At 37.0% G+C, this 23,717-nt stretch overlaps 1 protein-coding gene across 2 annotated transcripts in view; it reads left to right on the forward strand.

Moving 5' to 3' along the window:
* LOC127103777 (protein NRT1/ PTR FAMILY 5.14) overlaps positions 1-15,483 on the forward strand; it is a 69,388-nt gene extending 53,905 nt beyond the window's left edge. The window contains exon 3 of one of the 2 annotated variants that reach the window (XM_051041012.1): positions 15,187-15,483. In XM_051041012.1, the coding sequence (XP_050896969.1) occupies positions 15,187-15,195 (9 nt within the window). In that variant the 3' untranslated portion in view covers positions 15,196-15,483. Of the gene's footprint in view, positions 1-15,158 lie in introns of both variants that reach the window. The other variant, XM_051041010.1, reaches the window with a different exon arrangement.
* The last annotated feature ends 8,234 nt before the right edge of the window (positions 15,484-23,717 follow it).

Here is a 23,717-nt window from a genome sequence, read left to right on the forward strand (position 1 = left end):
TATGTCGTCCAACTGGAGTCTCTTACCCCTTAAGAGGTTATGATGACGAGAGATTTGGAGACTCTTTATTTGCGTCTTGGTTATGAGGAGAGGCTTGGCCTTGCGTAATTGAATTCTTATTTGCAAAGGAAACGACCCATTTTATATTTGCGCTATTGTGGGAGCTATTAATAGTTTGGAAAGGAAATAATTTTTTGGTGAGGATGTAGTCATACTAATTTTTTTTAAACATGGGTATTTGATATTTTCAGAAAATGGATGCTTTATAGAAGGTTTATGTTATTTCCAAAGAGTTTGAGGCTCAGGGTGGTAATGTCTCTCCTTTGACACAGGTTCTCACTCTTCCTCAGGTATGTCATATTGTACCTGCCATCATCGGGGCTTTTATGATTACTTTAGAACCTGGCCAGTCTTCTTCTGGTGATGTCGCCATGGGGACCAAAATCCATTCCTCCTGCTAACACAAAAAGGGATAGAGAACAAGATCAAAATCCTCTCTTGGAGGAAGATTCAACTAAATGGACTCGGTTACAAGGACGTTTGCAAATGGTACATAAGTTCTACCCATTCTCTGATGTGGATATTTGCAGAAAGTATATAAGTTCTACCCTGAGGCGTTCTATAGGGAATACCTCTTTTATTGAAAATGAAGTTATCTTTCTTGTCGGTCTTTCCAGAATTTCGTGGCCTATATTTCCCAAAACCTTTCGCAGCCTCCTTATCAAAGACCACACTGCAACGCAGAAAAAAAATTACTTCTGAATCTTTCAACTTGCACCTATTGAGGAAATAAATCAACCATTCCTCTGCTTTTGGATACACCATTTTCACCTACTCTGTGTAGTCTAGTGAACTGACTACAACCACCTCTATGTTTCTGTAATCCATAATGTTAACCATCATTACATCGACAGATTCAACATAGAGGGCCTCTTCAACCTTGGAGTATGAATTTTCTTCTTCCTGAGGCTTTGGCTTATTAAATTTTAACATTCCTTCCTTGAGAGCATTCTGGACCAGATCCCTGAAAAGAATACATTATGAGGTTTTATGACCTAGGAAGTTATGAAATTTGCAAAAACGTTTTTTCTTTCTCTACTTTAATGGTGGTGTCTTTAACCCCTTTGGGACTATGATTTGACCATCGACAAATAGTAGGTCAAATATTTCATCACACCTGATCACATAAAATGTGCATGTCTTTGTAACATATTTCTCATTTTTTCCAGGCTTGACAGGGTTCTCCCCGTTTGAAGGTCTTAACAACTTACAGGTGTAAGGTGGCCCTGACTTTAACTCTTCTAGATTAACCTAACTCTCTTTGACACAATAAACATTGGATATTTGGTCAATTTCATCTATTTCTATGTAGGCTACTTTTTCCTTTTTATGGTATTTATTTGACCTAGCCTTTTCAACTTTCAGGTGTTTGGATTGTCGAACTCTATCTGCTAGTTGGGCCATGTCTCTTAAATATTGGGTTCCTAACTTCTTCCTAATGGAGTAGTCCAGACCCCTTTGACCAATTCTACTAATTCATGTCCAGGAACTTGTGTGAAGCACCTTGCCTTCATTATCCTAAACCTGTTGAGGTAGTCGTCTATTGATTCATCCAACTTTTGCCTCACACTAGCTAACTCTTTGAGGTTAATCTTCGACTGACCCATGTAAAATTGTTCATGGAATACTCTTTCCAATTGGTTTCAACTTCATACATAATGTGGGGGTAAGGTGGTAAACCATGTGGAAGCATTTTTAGTCAAGGAATTTTGGAAAATTTTCATCTTCAAATTCTTGTTATTGGCTATATCTCCTGCCTCTGACTGATACTGTGCCACATGTTCAACATTAGAGTCATTAGTATCCCCTGCAAACTTAGTGAACTTAGGGATTTACCAACCCCTGATAAGTCAGTCTGCAATATATAATCAAATAATGCAGAGATAAATTTTAGCCTATGGAGACCGACATTTAGGCCATTTTGGGCTAAAATATGTTCAACCACATTAGTTATATTGTTTTCCCCCATAAAATTGTTTTACTGGACATTTCTAACTACTTGGTCAGCATATTGGCTTCTAAGCACCAACACTACCTCAGGGCCATTTTGGCATGCATTACCTTCGACTACCATGGGTATGGGTGTTTCAACTCGTATTGCTTGTTGTGGTGTCTGGTTATTAGGAACTTGTTAAATAGGCGCTTGAGGAGCGCCAAAGAAGTCAGCAATTCTACCCATTTGTTGTGTCAATTGCTGGTAACTGTGATTAATATTTTTAATTAGAGGATTGAAAACTATACCTATTTAGTGCGTAAGTATGTTAACCATTTTGTGATTACTCTTATCCATTTGCTATCTTACAAACTAGAGAGAATTATTGGTTAAGGGTGGCATACCTGGAGGAATATATCCTAAACCTCATGTATGTTGTTCCATTTGACAGGACCTGATGCTAAGTATGGGTTAGTAGGGGATGCAATATCCATTACATTATTTGTATACGTAGATACACTAGAGTGTAGGGTTGTCATAATAGCACTTGGCATGTCGTAAGGATACTCTCTAGCACTTAGAAGTAATGTGAAACTCAAGGGAAAACGAGGCCTTTCGTCTCCTATCATATTTTGCGTAGCTCTAGGGGTATTAATTATTATCGTTACTTCTAGTAAGGATATAGCTATTTATGGTGATACAATCAACATTGTTATTTGAGTAATAACAATAGGCATTTCTCCAACTGTCGATCTCACTGGTTGCTCTCCTGAGTTGGGAGCATTGTTCTGGGAGGGGGAAGGTTTATAGATGATGGATGTGCATTTTTAGGAAGAGTTTTTCCACTCCTCATACACATACACACTTGACAACCGAAACGATTTCATGAACGAAGAACAAAAATAGACAAAAAACACACAACTTTTCTGCAAAAAAAAATAACTTTTCTACACAAAAGGGTCCCATCAGGCGTGCCAATTTGTTTACTGGTATTTTTAGTATACAATAACGAGTTTAGTTCACTTAAAAGATTAACTCAAAAAATCTCAAAGACAATTTGTGTAAAGAAAAGATACAATGAAAAATGAGTGATCTGGATTTAAAACGATTGAACAATAAACCAACTGGATATAAACAATAAACTTTGGATAAAGATAAAAATAAATAAACAAATCAAATGAAGTAAATGACATTAATTGTAAATGCTTGAAATACAAAATAATTGCAGCAAATTTAAAGAGTGGACGCAGATTCACATTTCTCACAAACTATTTCGCTCGATGACTTGTGTACTCTAGTTTTATAGAGAATGAATGAGAATTTTGTGACCCCTAATTTATGGTCTGAGCCTACTTTATATAATAGTATTAAAATAATCATGGACAAAAATCGTTAGTTACATCTTCGACGCGTGTCCTATTACATGGGGATGCTTTACTCTAACTTGCTTCCACGCATCTTCAAAGAGAAACTGCTGAAAACCAAAAAAAATATGGTGATAACTACATTGATAACCATTATGAACGCCTTATCTTCCCTTGTCGAGAACGGAGACATATCCACATCACATAGCCTTTTTACTTTGAAAATATCTTAAGTCCTTAACACTTACTAAGTGTCGACTTTTGCATTGTGTCAAAGAGCTTCCATGTGACTCTTTCAAGATTCCGAACATGTTTGGAAGAGAGAGTGATCCTAATATTTTGGATCTGCTCTTGAGACTCTTCCAAACCTTTCTTGGTCTCAACTCCACTTACAGCTTAGTCAAACCACTAGGTCGACACAATCAACGTTTCGAAGCCTTCAGTTTAAACTTTGACACTAAGTATTTTCAAAGTAGCCATTACCATTCTTTGTTTACTTTTTAACAACTAGAAATTGCAGGCTAACATATACCTAAATAATCAATTGCTATGGACACAAATGAAAGGTTTTTATATAGAGTTATTACCAATTATTAAGATACAATCCAAATTGATAATAGACTAAACCAGACATCATCTAATTGGTTAGGAAAAATATCTAATCGATTAGATGGTTAGAAAAAGTCTCATAATCAATATGAAAAAGTGTCATCATCTAATTGATTTTATTAAAAGATGAAATTATTATAAGTATTTTTGTGTGTGTGTGTATGTGCGTGTGCGTGTGTGCGTTGTCGCAACGCGAAAAACAACCGGCGGGAAAAGACACACAAACAGAGCCGCCACCGTGCGTTATTTATCCCGAAGGAGGGAAAGGAAACGCTCGAAGTAAACCTGGAAAGGAAATGGTCTTACGACCGGAGATTGCAAGGATCGGGAGTCGGTTACGCAAGGGGAAGGTATTAGCACCCCTCACGTCCGTCGTACTCGACGGGATCCACGCTCAAAAGAATAGAATAAGGTTGCTGAATAACTGCTCAAAAATAATGCACACACACTGGAATCAAACACAGATGGAGGAAGACGGAGGAAGGTGACTCGGCAGGATATCGCATCCTGGGCCTACGTAGTTTGTCAGAAACAAACATCAGAGTCGACGTAGTTCGGGGAAATGGGAAACGGGCTCGCTAGGATATCGCATCCTATGCCTACGTATCTCATCTGGAATGAGAATCAGAGCTCCCGTAGTTCGGCTAACGCACGCCGAAACAAAACACACGCAAAGACGCTGAGATGTCAAAAGAAACTCGCAAATGGAAATGGGATGCCAATCAATGGACTTATGTCCGACTCCAAACAACAAATACAAACAAGGAAACCGGATGCCAATTGTTGGACTTACATCAGACTCCACACACAACAAACACGCAAAGGAAACCGAATGCCAATCGCTGGACTTACATCAGACTCCAAGCACACCCGAACAGGAAACCAAATGCCAATCGCTGGACTTACATCAGACTCCAAGCACACAACAAATAGGCAACGGAATGCCAATCGCTGGTCTTACATCCAACTCCTAACACACACAAAAAGGTTACCAAACAGACAAGCTAATTGGGAGTCTGGAACTCGAGCCTAATAGCTGTCAAGCAAACACACACAAAAAGAAAAGGTTGCCCGGAGAGATCTCGCATGATCTCCTGCCTACGTACCTCATCTGGTATGAGGATCAGGGCGACGTAGTTCCCCTTAACAGGGGAGAAACTTTCTCCTAACCAGAGACCGGGGAATAACAACTAAAAGGGAGACTGACTCGAGCCTAATAGTTGTCATGAAATCCACAATAGTCCTAGGTTGAGGTATCTAAACAAAACCTAACTCGCACAGGAAACAAGTTGAAACAGCAGATAAACATCAAGTACGCAAATACAAGCACAGGAGAGCAAGCACACACACTATATGCAAACAAGTGGCTCATACAAGGCTAGGCTTTAGTCAAGGGGGTCAAATCAACCTCGACAAACAAGCCGGTTCTGTTACGGGTGTTTTGAGCTCTTAACCCTAACATTGAGAGTTAGGGTGAAGAAGATGAAAAAGTAATGAGGGTAAGACCTCATAGCTCTTAACCCGGGCCTGGGTGAGCTTGAATCAATGGAGGTGTGGGAGTCCAGAATGTGGGACTCTACTCCACATGACTGACGCTATATACAAGGATCTTGGGTGTTTATTCAAATGCGTCAGCATGTAGTGCGAGCAAGATGAAAGACTCAACTGAATAGCAGGGGATGGATTGCACATCCCTTCTATCTGCCAATGCCTCTTCACTTAGGAGGTCTTTACATGAACAAGGCACAAAGATATACAAGCACAAGCATTGCCTCTTAAGGAGGGCTTCAGACAGGTGCCTGCCAAAATAACATGACAGGTCTTCCAGACTACATGAAGTTAAGGAAGTTACCTAAGTGGTATGCCAACCACAAGCAAAGCAAAGCAACTCAAATAATGAGTTAAAGTGGCTAAAGTACCTGTGAGAAAAGCTAAACAATCAGTACTATGTTCAGACAAAACAAACAACAGTTAACAACAGTCAGACAACCCCAATATGTACAACAAGTAAGCCATAGAATGCAAACACACAAGTGATTCAATACCAAAGAACCTACAAAATAACCAAAGGTTAGTAAACAATGCAAATAGCAAAGCTCAAATGAGGAAGCAACATCAACCATGGAGATGAATGCTTGATCCTGAAATTCAAAGCTCAAATTGTGAGTTCAAACCCCTAGGGCAAAGCCTAGGGTCAAAAGTGAATCAAAAAGCCAAAACAACAACCAATATTCAACACAAAGCTCATTTAAACAATCATGAATATGTCCTAAAAAGGACCAAATCAAAATCATCAAGCAAAGTCAATTCATGAGCAAGCTATGGCAAAGAAAATTTCAAAGCATTCAAATGGACAATAAGAATCAAAATTCCATATCAAAACAGAAATGAGTCAAACAATTCTGGAAATTTTTATGAGCATACCACACATCAAGCACAATCATCATGCCAAAAATCATAAACACAAAAGCTTATTTGACATGGAAATAAAAATGCACAAGCTAGACATCCACATGTGTGACACAAATTGTCACACCTAAAGTACATGTGTCCCAAACAGTGAAGAAAATAGCAAAAAACCAAATAAAATCACACAAATCCATCATCATGTTAAGAATCATCATGCAAAATTTCATGGCATTTGGATCAATATCAAGCATTTCATGATAGAAAGAATGAGACAATGTCACAAAAGCATACATGATCAATCAACCAATCACAATTCAAATTCCAGAAATGGCAAAGTCATAAAATCAACACCCTAAAATTCTAGACATTTCAAGGATCAAGTAGCAAAAAACCTGGAATTAATTGGATGATTTTTCAATTTGATATGAATTTTCGAAGTTGGATAAAAAATATGAAATAAAAATGATCATGTACATAATGAAATTGGAGGGAAAAAATAAATGTGAAGCAATTTGAAAAATGGCTCAGGCTGGAATCGAACCGTGCATGGCCAAAACGCAGCGCTCAAGGCACCATCAAAATGCACAGCATCATTAATTGATGTGGCGCTACAGTCAGCAGGTCAAGGCCATGTGGACTGGTCAAAAGAAGGAGAACCAATCGTTGTGCCACGAAGTGCACACGCAAGCATCTGAATGGGACAAAACCCTAGGCCACCTCATCAATTGCAGACGGAGGCGCTAGCGGCGGGGCAAGGCGGAAACAATCGTCTTCTTCGCAAAGACGGTGAGGGAACAGTAAGCAACATCAAATTTTTTTCCAGAATTGGCCAAACTTTACACCAATCGAACCGTTATCACACAAGGAACACGAATCCACTAATAATTCACAGCAATTCATCATGTACGAAGCAAATCGAGCAAAAACCTTTTGAGGTACAAAACTTTAGTCAAGCATAACTCATGCAATACTCAACCATTTCACATGAATTTTATATCAGATCAATCAGCAAGAATAGATCTACAAGATTATACACCTAAAACAGAGAATTATGCTACTCGAAAATATGACCTCTTGAAGAGCAGTTTCTGAATTCTGGTGATTCAAGGCTTGGCAATCGTGCAAATCCACTCCTGATCACTTGTTATGAAGCTTGATGATTGAATTGAGGCTTGGAACAGCTTAGATCTTGCTCAAATCTGAACTTCCATGTTTGTGTTCTTGAACTTGCACAGCACGATTCTGGTCCAAATTTGATGATCCAAGGCTTGATCTACACTAAATCAATACCATAGAACAAGAATATGGAAGAAAATTGAAGGCTTATGTGGAGAAAATTTGAATTTCAATGGAGAGAGAAATTTGGAGGGAAGTTGATTTTAGATCTAGAAATGATGAATAATCCCAAATTCTGTTATGATTATGTATATATACTATGTGCTAATCACATTCTAATCAAAATTAAGCAAGGTTAATTGTGATTAAGTGAAAATAAGGTGTTTGGCCAAAAATGACATTTTGCATGGTGCATGGAGCAAATGGACGTGAACAGTAACCAATGGATGATCAATTTCACTTAAGATCTTCCAATTAACACAATGGCAATGGTGATTTGTTCCCATGATGCACCAATTTCAAATTTAGCATTTTCCCTCCAAAATAAGCATGAATATGCATATGATCATAAGATGAATTTTCATGCAATATGATGAATGATTTGGAAATTTCATGTCATGAGAAGAATTTGGCAAAAAGGAGCACTCAATTTGGAGTTATGAGTCAAAAGTTATGGCCTTTTGAAGTTCCATGCACACTTGGCAACGATTGAACCATATCTCTTCAACCACACATCAGATGCTCATGATCTTGGACTTTTTGGAAATAGGAGAGAGATATATTCAACTTTCATGTTGGACAAAAATTCATTTGAAGCTTCTTTGATGTTGTAAAATCAAGTTGAATTTGGTCTAAAAACTTTCCATTTTTGGAAACTTTCAATTACAGGTCACTTTCCATTTTTGGAAACTTTTGATCTGACCTCAAATTCTTCAAGATAAGCATTTGACATGATGAATAAACATTGTTGGAACATGAATGGGATGAAAAAAACCAATTTCCCAGTTCAAAACCCATAGTTGACTTTCTGTTGACTTTTTGGTTGACAGATGACTTAGAAGTGCTCTGATCAGCTTGAGCCTCAACCACTTGAGGAATTGGCTCCAAAATGAAACCCTAGCTCTTGTAAGCCCAAGATAATGACCATATGATCTCCATCCAAGAAATAAACCCCATCTCCTTGAGAATCACTGATGTGAAGAATGCAACTAATTAGGGTTGACCAGAGGTCAAAACCCTAATCCCAAGGAACCTGATCCTGAATTCTGAAACCTTTGATAAGGACATAACCATGAGGATGATGATGTATCCTTGAAACCAAGACAATGCTCAACCTCCTTGAAGAACCAAGAAAACCCCAATTGAAGCACAAACCCTCAGATGGCTAGTGATCAATTCAATAAGACCCTTAGGCTTGAACCATACAACCTCTCCATTTCTGACAAGACCTTGGAGGATGACCTCTTATTATCACATGATATGAAATATGCAAATGCCTAATGTCCTAAAACATGAAATGCAATATGCTAAACTAGTCCCAAGAAGAGGAGGGCAAATTTTGAGGTGTTACATGCGTGTATGTGTGTGTGTGTGTATGTATGTGTGTACATGCATGTGCACATGTGTGTGTGTGTGTGTGTGTATGTGTGTGTGTGTACATGCGTGAGTGTGAGTGTGTGTGTGTGTGTGTGTGTCTGTGTCTGTGTGAATTAGCCATAATATTTATAGAAATTACCTTGTGTTTTTACAAGACATTGGTCACTCAAACAAACACGACCAAACACGATTTCATATTTCCTCTCTTTCAAAACTCTGAAGCTTCAAGTCTTAGCGTTATTATCTTCGAGTTTAACATCACACAGGAACCTTGGGTATTATTGATAAGGATTTAGATATATTCATTGTTATTACCACATCTAAGAGCTTGAAAGGTTAAACCACCAATGGTCATTGAAACATATGTCTTCACTTGAAAGTTGTTAGACTATAATCTTGACTTTAATTCGGTAGTTTAATCCGAGAGGATACTTGGTCAACCATTTTATGCATCTTTGACCGCTTGATCTATATTCAATAGTTACTTGACTTTAACTGTTATCATCATCAAAACTAAGAAACTAATAGTTAGCTTACATCTTTGTTATCCATAAGTTTCACCATACTTCTTAACTATACCTGCAAGCACATAGATCCACAATAAACCCCAAGCTTTCCACCGACTTTGGTATTTTTAGGAAACCATGAAATGAAAGGACAAACGTTTGTTAAGTTTACCCCACAAATTGGCAAGCTCACTCTTTAGTCCTCTAAACCTGGCCAAGGCTCATGCCTTCAGAGTGAGGACAATTATCTTGCATGTTTCAGGGACTATTTCTCCTCAAAAATTGAGAAAGACGTCGACCAGTTCCACGTGCTCATTAGGATCAGTTGTCTCATCGTAAATTCTCATCCCTAACTATTTTTGGAGTTCAAGTATGATGAGGTACACGTTGATCCTTCTGCTAAAGGCATTTCAAAAATAAATTTCTTATCTGTCCTTAGAATCATCGAAAGACGAGGAACAAGTGGTTCTTCGGAAACATTGACCAAGAGACCTTTGTCATCTATATTGTCACATGAAACGTAGCAGGGAACATCTTCTATATGTGGGATACTGGGCTATATGCCTTCATTGATCCCTCACCCTCCGATGTTAGGCTGATTCATCACTATAATTTATACCCCGAGAGGTTGAAAACATCAATGATTCAAAATTTTGAGTTTTATGAGTTACTGATTCAGAGTTCTAAAACCAAGTATTGTATGTTGACCTCCATAAGTAAGTCTCCTAATAAAGTGTTTGCTTTGTTGTTCGTTACCCGCCTCTCCAGGGGTAATTTGTGAGGTTCTTTATTGTCCCCCTTATTGAGGCGAATCCACACAAGCGACCACTAGCGTTTGGACTTCATCGTCCAAAAGATGGGGTCTACGTATTTCGACTATTAGAGGAGGTTGAATCTAAATTTTGGGTAAGATGATCAAGTGGTGAGTGTTTCTTCCTGAAGTGGGCTTCTCCTCACGACTTCGCTCGCTACAGATCGTAGACGGTTGGAATTACGAGTTGCTATTCTTCCTCGATTTTCCATTTCCTAATCTTTGAGAAAGTGAGTGAACTTTATTTTTTGTTAGCACAAACAACGTTAATGTTCTTTCAGTTAGTGAACTTCTACATATGCAAACACTCTGATGCTCAAGCCAGTGACTATAAGATATGAGAGGTATAAAGTTTTAGGGAATGTTTTTGCGCACCTTAATTTGATGCATGCAATCTTTTATATAAAGGTATTTTGTAAGGGTTTATACATACAATAGCCTTAGTTTTAATCAGTTGTCCGAGTAGATAGTTGTCAAAATACAATTTGCTAGTTTTAATCAGTTGTCCGAGTAGATAGTTGTCAGAATACAATTTGCTAGATTATCAGACAATCTTTCTTTAATTGGTTGCTTAGTTTAGATACTTTATATGACAAGTATATACCTGCTCCACAATTTCTAGAATCTTCTGATGAGAAAATATATATTAAAATAAATATTTTGTCCTCTTTATTGGGTTTTTTTACAAAAATAACCCACTTTTTCAAGGAAATTCCAAAATATCCCTGGTTTCAAAAAAAATCCCAAACTATCCCACTTTTAGGAGGAGTCGCCAATTGAATTGGAGACTCCTCTTAAAACTTGAATGGAGGCGTCAATCCAATTGGCGCCCCTGTGTAGGTTTTAAGAGGAGTCGCCAATTCAATTGGAGACTCCTCCTAAAATGCATTTTTTGTGTTATAAATAGATGCGTTGCGTGAGTAATTGTTCCACATCTCATATAATCATTTGGCAATCATGTTTGGTGTTCGTCACCGATACGGAAAGGTGATTTATGTGAGAGACAAACCTCAAATGCTGATGCTGTTTTGGAACATCACTACGTTGGATCAACTGAAGAGGGATCTGTTTCGTTGGTTAGATGGGAAAATACCAGAAGGGGAAAAAATCAGAAGTATTGAGAGACTTAACAGTATCTTTGGTTGGGTGCGAATGAAGACTGATAAGGATGCTAGGGAAATGATGTTCGGTCGAGATGACATCAATTTGATTGTTGTAATCAGTTAGAAATATATATGTTTTCAGATGTTTTGTACTGATGTTTGTTGTGAACCTCGTTGTAACAAAAACTTAATGATATATAATGATTGAAGGTTACAGAAATACAAAGTTACAAAATGCTTAAGACCTAGATGATGCTCCTCGATTGGGACAGTTGTTCTTGTTGTGTCCTGGTTGACAACAGATACTACATAATCTTACCATTTTATCTGTTGAATCCATCTCTGTTCTGATACGTGTGCAGTTTGGCCTTCCTTTCTTCTTTCTACGCATCTCGTCATTGTGCCAAACAATATCACCTTTATATGGAGGCCAGTAATCCTCCATTGGTAGTACTGAGAAGCTTTAAGTATATACATTCATGATGGTGTTGGCCTTATACACATCAGATAAATGAATTGACGCCCCCACTCATTCCTTGCACATGGGCGCCAATTCAAGTGGAGATACCATGCATTCAGACCTCGAAACCAAGCAATCAGACCTAGGTCTTGCATGCATGTCCCTATGGAGGCGCCAATTTGAATGGCGACTCCTCTTAAAGGTTGTACATGGTCGCCAATTCAAGTGGAGACACCATGAAAGCACAACTTTTCATGCTCCCATCCATTTGCCTATAAATACATCCACTCCATCAACACTTCTTCCACATCATCACTCTCACTACTTCTTCTACAATACTTCTTCTATAATTTCATCTGCAACAACTTCTTGTAGTTTCATCTACACCAACCCCACGACAAAATGTCTATCCTCACAATGGGCGAAGCACATAGAGGAACGGTTGCAAACATCGCAACATATGTAAGTTTTTTATTTTGTTAACTTTTTATCTTTCATCTTCACCAACCCCATTTTATTTTAACATACCAACTTAGTCAAGTTTTTTATTCTTTCTTTTATAGGATGTATCAAGGTTCCGAACTCAGGTCCACGAATATGTCCATATGGACCCGATGATTCAACCTTATGTTGAACTCGCCGGTTTTGGTCATATTAGTAAGATTTTGTCTTGGTCCATAGATAACAAATTCATTCTAGCTTTATGCGAAAGATGGAGACCAGAGACACACACATTTTGGTTCCTAACCGGTGAGTGTACCATGACGTTAGAAGACGTCTACATGCTTTTGGGACTACCCGTTGAAGGTAAGGTTGTTAATGGTAAAATCAACTATGCAAATTCAATTTGCATGGAGCTCTTAGAGACTGATTTGTTAGATGATAATCCAACAGGTCAAGGTGTACTACTCTCACGCCTTAAGTCATACTATAATGGTTTATACTTAGATGAGCATTCTATCGAAGATGCTCGAATAATAAAAACTAGGTGTTACATCATGTTGTTAATTGGCTCGTTTTTATTTCTCGAAGATAGTGGTTCTAGCATACATATTATGTACTTACCTCTACTTAGACATGTAGATAGAATAGGAAGTTACAGTTGGGGATCTGCTTGTCTAGCCTATCTCTATAGCTCCTTGTGCAAAAACTCACACAAAGACACATCTACATTTTCTGGATGTGCTGTTTTGCTACAAGCATGGGATTGGTCAAGACTACCGTCTCTAGCACCCGTCAATAACAATCCTTTCACATTTCCGTATGCACAAAAGTAAGTTGTTTAAATTGTTATATCTTTACTTACTTTTTTAAAAGATTATTACCTCTAACTAATATTTTTTGACTTTTTGGTGTAGATGGTCTGCACGTGGTATGAGTTACAACAGATGTCCAAGACACTGTATTACTCAGTATCGCAACCTGTTGGATCACCTTCGACCGACAAACATAAGGAAAATAACTTAATTATTTCGTTATGTTTTGTTAACTTCTTCTACATTGACTATAATCCTATCTTATTTCACATTTCAGTTCATTTGGCGTCCACACCTTAATTTGGATCATGACCATGAGGTCAACGCTGAAGACGCGGTCGTATGGACTGCATGCACACCGATAATACGGTTCACAACTGTGGAGATGCACAATAGTGATCGTGTGAAGCTGCAGTCCGGTATGCTCCAAAATATCCCAGATCCCCCAGCTAGCCTAGGAGAATGGCATTTGCGCAAAGTTAACGACCAATGGAACTTCAATCCATGGCAAAGCTTCGCAAGATCGGAGTGTCGCAAATGGAAGCACCGTCATGACCATGTGTTAATTGACGCAGTCATGCCAACTGAAGAAAAACCAAGTCGTACTTATATGGCTTGGTACAGATCGGTTGGTTTTCAGTTCATCGCCGAGGATATGTACTTGTACGACCCACGCCAGATGACTTACACACCTGACACCTCAACATCAAACCCTCAACAAGAGTGTCAGACCGGATACACACAACCCCTTGTCCGTCAAACGTTCCGTTCAACCAACACACAAACATACAACCAAAACATTTCATACACCCAACCCCAATACCAAGAGCATACCTCATACCACCAGCAACAAATTGACCATCAACCTGAGACTTAACATCGCTTCGCACCCACCCCATCACCCTACCAAAGTCGCCTAAGCCAGAATACCCAACGATCATTCAACACTAACCACCCCTCCTCCTACCGTAACCAAGAAGCCCAAACATCACAAAACCAAAACATCCAACAACCCTATCTCTACCAAACACCCCAACAACCTTTCCAACCTTTCCTCGACGCATCGTTCACACCCATGTCTCCCTTCAACCATCCCGGTCGCCCATCAATGAGTCAACCACATCCAACTTCTCTAGCATGGGTCATGAGCTCAGCTACGGCGGTACATCATCGATGCATACTGAAGACTATGTCGAATTGTCTGACTACCTCAACAGACCTTCTCCTGTAGTTGGTAGTGACGCTCCTGGCTCCTCAGATGATCAAACACCGGTACCGAATCGTCAACGTGGGTTAGGGCCACGGGTTAGGGTAGCTAGAGGATGTGGGACCAGAGGTCGGGTAGGTGATCCCGGTCATCACCATTAGGTTTCTTTGCGTAAACGGCAAAATTTTATTAATATCAAGTGGTCTTATATCAAATTTATCTATCACTTATACCATATAACACAAAAAATGCATTTTAGGAGGAGTCTCCAATTGAATTGGCGACTCCTCTTAAAACCTACACAGGGGCGCCGATTGGATTGGCTAGGACACCTGTCCTAGTCAATCCAATTGGCGCCTCCATTCAAGTTTTAAGAGGAGTCTCCAATTCAATTGGCGACTCCTCCTAAAAGTGGGGTATTTTGGATTTTTTTTTAAAACCAAGGGTATTTTGGGAATTTTCTTTAAAAAGTGGATTATTTTTTTAAAAACACCTCTTTATTGCCCTAACACCACTCCCTTGTAAATATATATTTTCTGAATTTTGTGATTATATTGAACTCTTTTACATTAAATGTTTGTTTACTCGCATATTTATGAATAACTTATAGTGTATTTATGAATATTTATGGATTTTTAACGGCCTCTTTTACTTAATTTTTTAATAAAAAGAACAAGAGTGGATATTTATTTATGAATATTTAATGAATTAAATTTTTTTTTGCTTAGAAATTAAATTAGATCTTGTAATGAAAAGGAAAAGTAGTCCAAATGCTAAAGTGGAAGATGACTCTTCATGCATTGAAGGATTGTCCCAATTGTTGGACGAAAATAGCGCTATCAAAGGGATAGAGATAACAGCATGTGAAGCAGCAGGAGTTTGATTTCTTGAATCACTTGATCAACAAATTATCGTGGCTTTTACGCATGTACTTATTTGCATTTCACACGGGATGTCTGTAATCCAAAATATATTAAATTTGAGTCTTTTTCATGTAACATAATGTAAATTTAATATTATATTAAGGTGTCTTCAAGATACACCTTATTTGGATTGGATATGGCATATTAGGCAATAGGTGAGGTGAGATGATATTATTACTATTTTCGATTTTATTTATAATTTTTATTAATTTTTTAATTTATTAAAAATAATTAATGTATAAATAAATTTAAAAAGTCAATCTTCTTTTATAAATAGGAGTAAAGGTAGTAAAAATTTTGAAGTTTCTTTGAATGAAATGTAAAAATAATTCAAAAAAATAAGTTAAGGCTTGAAGCAAAATCATCCTAATTTCAAAGAAAGACACGTTCAAATGACAAAAAAAAAAATCGAAGATTGAAAGACATATCACGGTCATAAAGAAAAATATCTGAGTGTATGAACGTTCGAAATACAATAGAGTCATCACCAAATTTTATTTTTTAAAGGAAAAACGTCGATAAAATCCTAAAAGAACAAAAACATGGTCGTCGCAACCAAATTCGGGTTCGGGAGTTGATTATGCGTGGGGAAGGTATCCTACACATCCGTTGTATTCAACAGGAACTGTTTAGTCAACTTTGTGAATATGAGTGTTAGCGCACATTTTTGATTTCTTCTAATTATTGTTTATCTCTTATGTGAAATGAAAAAGACTAAAAATAAGTTTTTTATTAGGATGTTTGACGAGGCGTTGAATCTCGCTCCTACGTATCCCCAGGTGCGATATAGAACTCAAAACTACATAGTTCTTTGTAGAAAATATTTCTGTGTTGGTTGATTTTAGTGAATGATGTTTAGATTGTATTTGAGCGGTTAATCGTTGCTTGTTGCTTGCACATGGGAGGCTGGAGCGTTTGTTTGTATTTCGCGTCAGAATGTATCCTGTTTGATCGTATTCGAGCAGTTAAACATTGCTTGATGCTCGCGCATGGGAGGCTGAATAGTTTATTTGTATACCGCGTCAGAATGGATAAAACCTCATTCATTTATGAAAAAGTTTGATTTTTGATTGCGCTTGGGCAAAAATGAGTTTGATTGGTTGAGTTTGTTTTTGGGTGAAAGACGAGTATTCGAAAGACAAACTATTACAACTTGTATCCAAATACTGAGGACTAGGATGAATATTTCATCCAACTAATCATTTTTTATCCAAGTTATTGTGAAACTTTGAGGCGAGTTAAGTTATGATTCCTTTATGGAAGACAAGCATTCGAAAGACAAACTATTACGACTTGTATCCAAATATTCGAAGACATAGAAGAATATTATGTTCAACTAATTATTTTTCATCTGAGAAAGGAAGAACTAAATCCGATTAATTATTGTATTTTTGAATGGAATACGGGTATCCGAAAGACAAGTTATTACAACTTGCATCTAAATACTCGGGGACTAGGATGGACATTCGGTCCAACTAATTTTTTTTCATTTGATTTTAATTGTGAAAAAGATTTTGAAGTGTTTTGATTAAGTGGAGAAAATACTTGATATTCATCAAGTTATTTGATTTTTTGATTTGAGAGATGATTTTTGATTTTATTTTAAAATGGTTTCAATCTATATTAAAAAAAGATTTTTTGAACTTGACTTAATCATGAAATTAAAGTATTGTTTTTAATTTGATTTTAATTAATAATAATAAAAAATATTTATTAATATTAATTGAAAAAATAAAAAAGAAGATTTCAAATTAAAATAAACATGAAAAAGGGGTTCAAGAATGTAGATAGTGGTGTGGTAGTAAAAAAGAAGAAGGGAAAATGGCCCAAGGGTCCCATATTTAAACAAAATAAAAACAAATGAATGGTGTGGAGACAAAATGGTGGGTGTGGCGAGCACATGGGGAGTGTGGGGAGCAGATGAAATGGACAGTCCATATTGGATCTAGAAAATTCATCTTCTTCCCCTTTTCCTTTCAAAACACAAAAAATGTGTAAGCAACAACAATTTTGAAAATGGAAAATGTTCATGGAATCAAACAACAAAATATGAAAAGTGATCTACGAATCATCACATGCATGAATCCATAATCAAAATGCATCAATCATCAACGAACTTGGCCAAAAATTGAAAGTTAAAATGTATCTGAATTTGCTTCAATCCAACCATAGTTTGTTGTTTTAGATAAAAATAATTATGGAATCATGTATAGAATGATATTGTGAATCAATTTGGATATTTATTTGTTTGAAACAGGTTAGAATTCGCAAATTTGGGTATGTGTTCTTGAAATAAAGTTAGAGATTAGGTGTATACAAGGTGTAGGAACACAATTATGCAAATAGATCAAGCAAAAGACGAGGATTAAGGCTTAGCTAAGAGAAAAAATCTCAAGAACGCGAATAACACTGATGAGTTTTTCAACGATCAAAACCCATATTCCGATCAAGTTTCGATAAAACTCCGGGAAGGCTCGTTTTCCAATTTTCTTTGCAGATTTGGATTCCTTGTAAATTCCTCTACCTCTTCCAACCAACATTAACTCAAATTGACCAAAAATTTCAAAATCCAAGTTCAAAGTGAAATTGAATTTTGAAGGTGATGGAAGTGTTTTTGGTTAGCGTTTGGATATGTAAGGCTACTGAATGATGATCAACGAAATTAAGATGGTGTTTGCTCAATGTTTGAGGCAAGTTTGTGAATTTTTCGAAGTTTCTTCAAGGTGAAGATACTTGAGTTTAAGAGATGAAATTGCTACAGATATTTGGCTAAGCTTAATGGTGATTGTTGTGTGATTTGCTGATAGGCAGAGCTTTATTTATATGCTTAAAATGAAGTACACAAAGTGTGATCAAACTTTTAATGAAATTTGGTGAAATTTGAATTTGAAATGAAAATATTCGAATTGTGATGTGAATTGGTGCTGATACATTGTTAAATTGGTGGGAAATAAGATGATGTATGAATGTATGATCATGCATAATTAGTTAGGCAAAACAATTGTAATCTAGTTTTGTCTTCTATGCCAAAATCTTTGACTTTAGTTGACTTTTGCCTTATGATGCATATTGATGATTATGCAATGACGCAATGCATGGATTAATATGATTAGAATGGATTAGAATGCACTCTCTTGTTTTGTCTTTTATGCAAGTTAAAAACTTGATGGAAAAAATCACATGAATACACATGCACATGACCATTTTTATTAAAATAAATAATCATTTATTTTGAAATAAAATTTATGTTGTTAAAATATATAAATAAGCCATGCTTTTTAAATAAAGAAGAAAAATAAGAAGGAATAAATCAAAATATGAATAAAAATACAAAATATAAAAATGTGACAAAATGAAAATGACCAGATGAATTAAAAAATCTTGGGACAAAATTAGGGTATGACAATTTTCCATATTTAATTACCTTTAACCTATGAATGCCAACGACCTTCATACAGCCATGGTGAAAGAAAATTAAATACAAAAAGGACCCCAATTTTTTCCTCAGACGGAAAAAGATGAAGTAAAGAAGTTTATGAAAGATCACCTTCACTGGGGATATGAAAGGTAAACACCCACCCAAAGAGTTAGTACTTTGCTTTCAACAACAAAATTAAAGGATAATTTCTCCAACCGCTTACGCTGGTAGGATGGCCGACAATGAAATTGAATGATCAACTACTCCAGTTTCTTGCATTGGTAGACTGATCAACAATGAATTGGATGATCAACTATTCCAACCGTTTACACTAGTAGGATGATCGACAATGAAATCAATGATCAACTACTCCAACCACTTATGATGGTAGGCTGATCGACAATGAATAGATGATTAACTACTCCAACCACTTAGACTGGTAGCTGATCGACAATGAATTGGATGATCAACTACTCCAACTGCTTAGGCTGGTAGGTTGATCAACAATGAATTGGATGATCAACTAATACAACCACTTATGTTGGTAGGATGATCGAAAATGAATTGGATGATCAATTACTCCAACCACTTACGCTGGTAGACTGATCGACAATGAATCAGACGATCAACTACTCCAACTTCTTGCGCTGGTAGACTAATCGACAATGAAATGTATGACCAACTACTCCAACCGCTTATGCTGGTTGGATGATCGACAATGAATCAAATGATCAACTAATCTAACCGCTTATGCTGGTAGGCTGAACGACAATGAAATTGGATGAGAGATTTATTGAGGATTAATTGGGAAAAAACATTTAAAGAAGTTCCACCAGGGGAGCCTACTATCGAGGTTCACCATTAAATATTCAAAAGAAACTCACTAGGGAGTCTACTGTCGAGACTTAGTGAGAAATAAATTATGTCAAGGTTTACTGGGAAATCTACTAATTAGATTTACTAGGGGGTCTACTTCAGAGATTCGATGGGGAAATCCTACTGTTGAGATTTTTTGGAAAATACCTACTGCCGAGGTTTTTGGGAAATCTACTGCCGAAGTTTGTTGGAAAATACATGTTGTCGAGGTTTACTAAAAGAGTCCTACTACCGAGGGTTATTGGGAAATTTACTACAAAGATTTACCGGGAATCCTTCTGCTGAGGTTTATCAATAAATCTTCTGCCAAGATTTACTGGGGAGTACCTGCTGGTAAGGTTTATCAGGAAATCTACTGCCGTGATTTAGTAGGGAATACCTGTTGCCGAGGTTTAGTTAAGAAAATATATGATGCCTAGTTTTTTGCTGAGAATTCCTACTTCCGAGGTTTGCTGGAAAATACTTGTTGTCAGGGTTTTATTCTATTACTGAGATTCATTGAAGAATATACCTACTGTCGAGGTTTACTATGAAATCTACTTCCGAGATTTACTAGGGAATCTACTGTCGAGATTCACCTGAGACAATACCTATTGTCGAGGTTTGCTGAGAAAGACCTTCTGCTAAGGTTTACTCGGAAATATATTATCGAGATTTACCAGGAGATCTACTTCCGAGATTTACCAGGGAAATCCAAATGTCGGGATTTGTTGAAGATCTACTACCGAGATTTGTTTGAGAAATCCTATTGCCGAGATTTAATGTAGAATACGTACTACTGAGGTTTGCTGAAGAATCTACTACGGAGATTTAATGGAGAAATCCTACTACCAGGATTTACTTTAGAATACCTACTACCGAGGTTTGTAAGAGATACCTACCGTTGAGGTTAGTAGGGGAGTACATACTACCGAGGTTTTACTGAGACAACACTTACTACCGAGGTTTGCTGGGGAAGACACCTGCTGTCGAGGTTTACTGGAAAGTATTGATGGGAATTGATTGGGATCGCTTAAGACGACTATTCACTGGGAAACATTCCAAAAAGGACTCACTAGGGAGAATACTTACTGGGGAGAACTACCTAGGAGTCTTGCTGGAGTAAACCTCACTTGGGAGTTTTAACTGGCTTTGCTGGGATTAATATGGACTTCAATGAGCGGTCACAGAATCCTAGCTTCTTCTATGCGTGTATGCTTTGTGCTGATGCATGATATGCCTTTGGTTACTTGGTGTAGTACTTCACATATGTGGATATGATACGCATGAAATGAAATGATAGTTCAATTCATGTAACGAGTTAATGGATGTACGCCAATGGAAATTGGACTTTGAAAGGTTTTCTTTTGTTGAGAAGGGCCAAGCGAGGCTGGGTTTTTGAGATGTGTATGCCAAACGAAGTTGGAATTTGAAAGTTACCAAGCAAAGTTTGACTTTGAAAGGTGCCAAGCAAAGTTGGACATTGAAAGGTGCCAAACAAGGTTGGACTTTGAACCTTTAAATGACTGGATAACAAGCAGAGTTGGGCTTTGGTTGTAGATATCTGATTTTGCTGCTTGTGTTATAAGGCTTTTGATAATGCCAAATTCGTGCTATGTGATAGGCCAGATGAATGAGATGAAATGCATGGTTTGATACTAGTGCAAAACAAACATGATTAATGCAAGTGGAATGATTAATGCATGCCATCATGATTGATGCATGATGATGATTTGAATGCCTCGCTTATGTGGTGGCTCGAAGGCTCCTAAAAGTTTCCCTATGGTGGGTAATGGACGAAAGGATTCTTTTGAAACAAGGTTTCTTGTCGAGTAAAAAGGTCATTTGATAGGATATGGTTCTAGCATGATCTAATGACACTCTTTTTGAACCCAATCATTGTTGATGTAATATAGGACTTGCCTAAGCATCTTAAAATATGGAGAGGACTTGCCCCCTCATTAAGTGTATAACTCATCATGCCCTAGTTTGTTGGGTCTTTGAAGCATTTTGCATCAAAATGAATTTTGAAGCAGCTTGTCATAATATGTCCTTGAGACAGCTTGCCCAAATATTTTGAATCTTGAAGCAGTCTGTCCCTGATCAACGGATTCTTGGAGCGCTTTAACTTTAATTGACTGAATCTTTGGGCAATTTACCCCTGCTTAACAAGGCCTTGAGGTGATCTTACTCTAATGCGAACGATTCTTGAAGTGATTTCCCCTAACGAGACTTCAAAATGGCTTACCCCAATATGACCTTGAGGTAATTTTCCTATGATTAACTGATTCTTGAAACGATTTTCCCCAGATTGACCAATCTTTGGAGGGATTTTCCCCTGATCAACATAATCTTTTGATGATTTGCTCCTGGTCAATAAAGTCATTAGATGTTTTTCCCCATCTTGAATCCTTTATGAATAATCAAATTCCTCACTGATTACTCATTGATCGCTCATTGTTGGAACTTCCTTAAAGCTAAGTGCAAACTTTCAGATGAAATTCTTCCTTCAAAATGGTAATTTTAATGCAGTGCTCATGCAGGTTTTGAAATCAAAGTTATCATTGAGATGATGTTGTGATGTATAATTAATGGATCGAAGGTTAGAATGCAATGTTGATTTAGACATTCAAGATGTGGAAGATTATTTGAGAGCATGATATCAATACAAATGATTAGAAAATATCTTTGGAGTCATTTTAACGCAACCTTGCTGTAATAGGCTTTCAAAATAAATCTTGCTTCAATTAGGTCTTTTAAGGATTGTAATATGGCCTGGTTCACGGTTTTTGAAACAAAAGGATATAAGGATCAAAATTTAATTTTAACCCACCCATTCTCCTCTCCAGTATTGCGTTCAGTTAATTCGACACACACACTTAATTTCTAAGAGAATTTTGAAGATATGATGGTTCAAGAACCGGTGAGAGAGATTTTGATATGGCAGTCACCTTATCTTTTTTTCTGTTGATATGGTCACTTAATCTTGTTTTTTTGTTAAATATTTTGATGACCTCTCTTTTTTGCTTTTCATCCCTAATTTTTGCCTGGACCACTTCTTTGAAGCTTTCAGTCCACCGGGATGCCCTGATTTTTGCCGAAGTCGCCTTTTCTGGTGTTCGACTTAACATACTAGTTATTTTGCATTTCATTATTTTTTTTGGAACAATTTATATGGAATTTGTTCTTTTAGTTTGATTTTGACAAGGGTCATAACTGCCATGTTAATTTTTATTGAGGAACAACCACTATAACTTTTGAATTTTTTATGATTTCTTCGACACTTCATGATGTGTACAAAGAAGAGCATGTGGTTAAACCTCATGATGGATGTTTTCTTTTGAAACTTGGATGCATATCCAAACTAACAAAACAAAACTACCCTACCCCTGGTTAAGATTAAGGGTTTTTAGTTCAGGAAGAAACACCAACTTCTAGGCTTAACATGGTTGACTAAGGATTAACTCCTCAACTCCTTGGTGTTTGGGATTTGAAATAATATCTTACATCGTCAACAAAGTATTATTTAAAAGCATACTGTAGCAAGTTGAGTATTTTTATTTACATCATCCTCCATCCAATCATTTCTAAAACAAAAGTTTAATAAATAAAAGTGAGGTAATAAAAACCTTTTTTTATGTGAAAAAAAGAAAGAAGTATAGAAAGAGTGAACATGAAAGGATTAATTCAAAAGATGTATGGTCATTCATTAATCTTATCATTTAGAACAAATAATTTTAAGAGAAAATAAGTGCTCAACACACAAGGAAACTACAAATGCAAATGTTGAAAGGACCAAATAATCATCAGCGTTGAGGGTAAACTCATGATTGGTTCATTGTTTATTCGACCTTGCATATGCTTAAAGATTGAGGTCGATCGGTTTTTCGAAGCTGAGACAACGCTTCGGGTTTCACTGACATCATCTAAATCTGCTTCCTCGGGTTCCTTTAACCTTAGATTCTCGACTTCTAGTGCCTTTGGAAGAGCGTAAATGATTTTTCCTATATTAATACCCGTTTAGACCCTCTCCCCAATAGTGATTAGGTCAGAGAAAATTAGTGAAGGGGCTCGAACCATTATCTCATAAA

This window comes from Lathyrus oleraceus, chromosome 7 (assembly GCF_024323335.1).
Source record: "Lathyrus oleraceus cultivar Zhongwan6 chromosome 7, CAAS_Psat_ZW6_1.0, whole genome shotgun sequence".
NCBI classification, from domain to species: domain Eukaryota; kingdom Viridiplantae; phylum Streptophyta; class Magnoliopsida; order Fabales; family Fabaceae; genus Lathyrus; species Lathyrus oleraceus.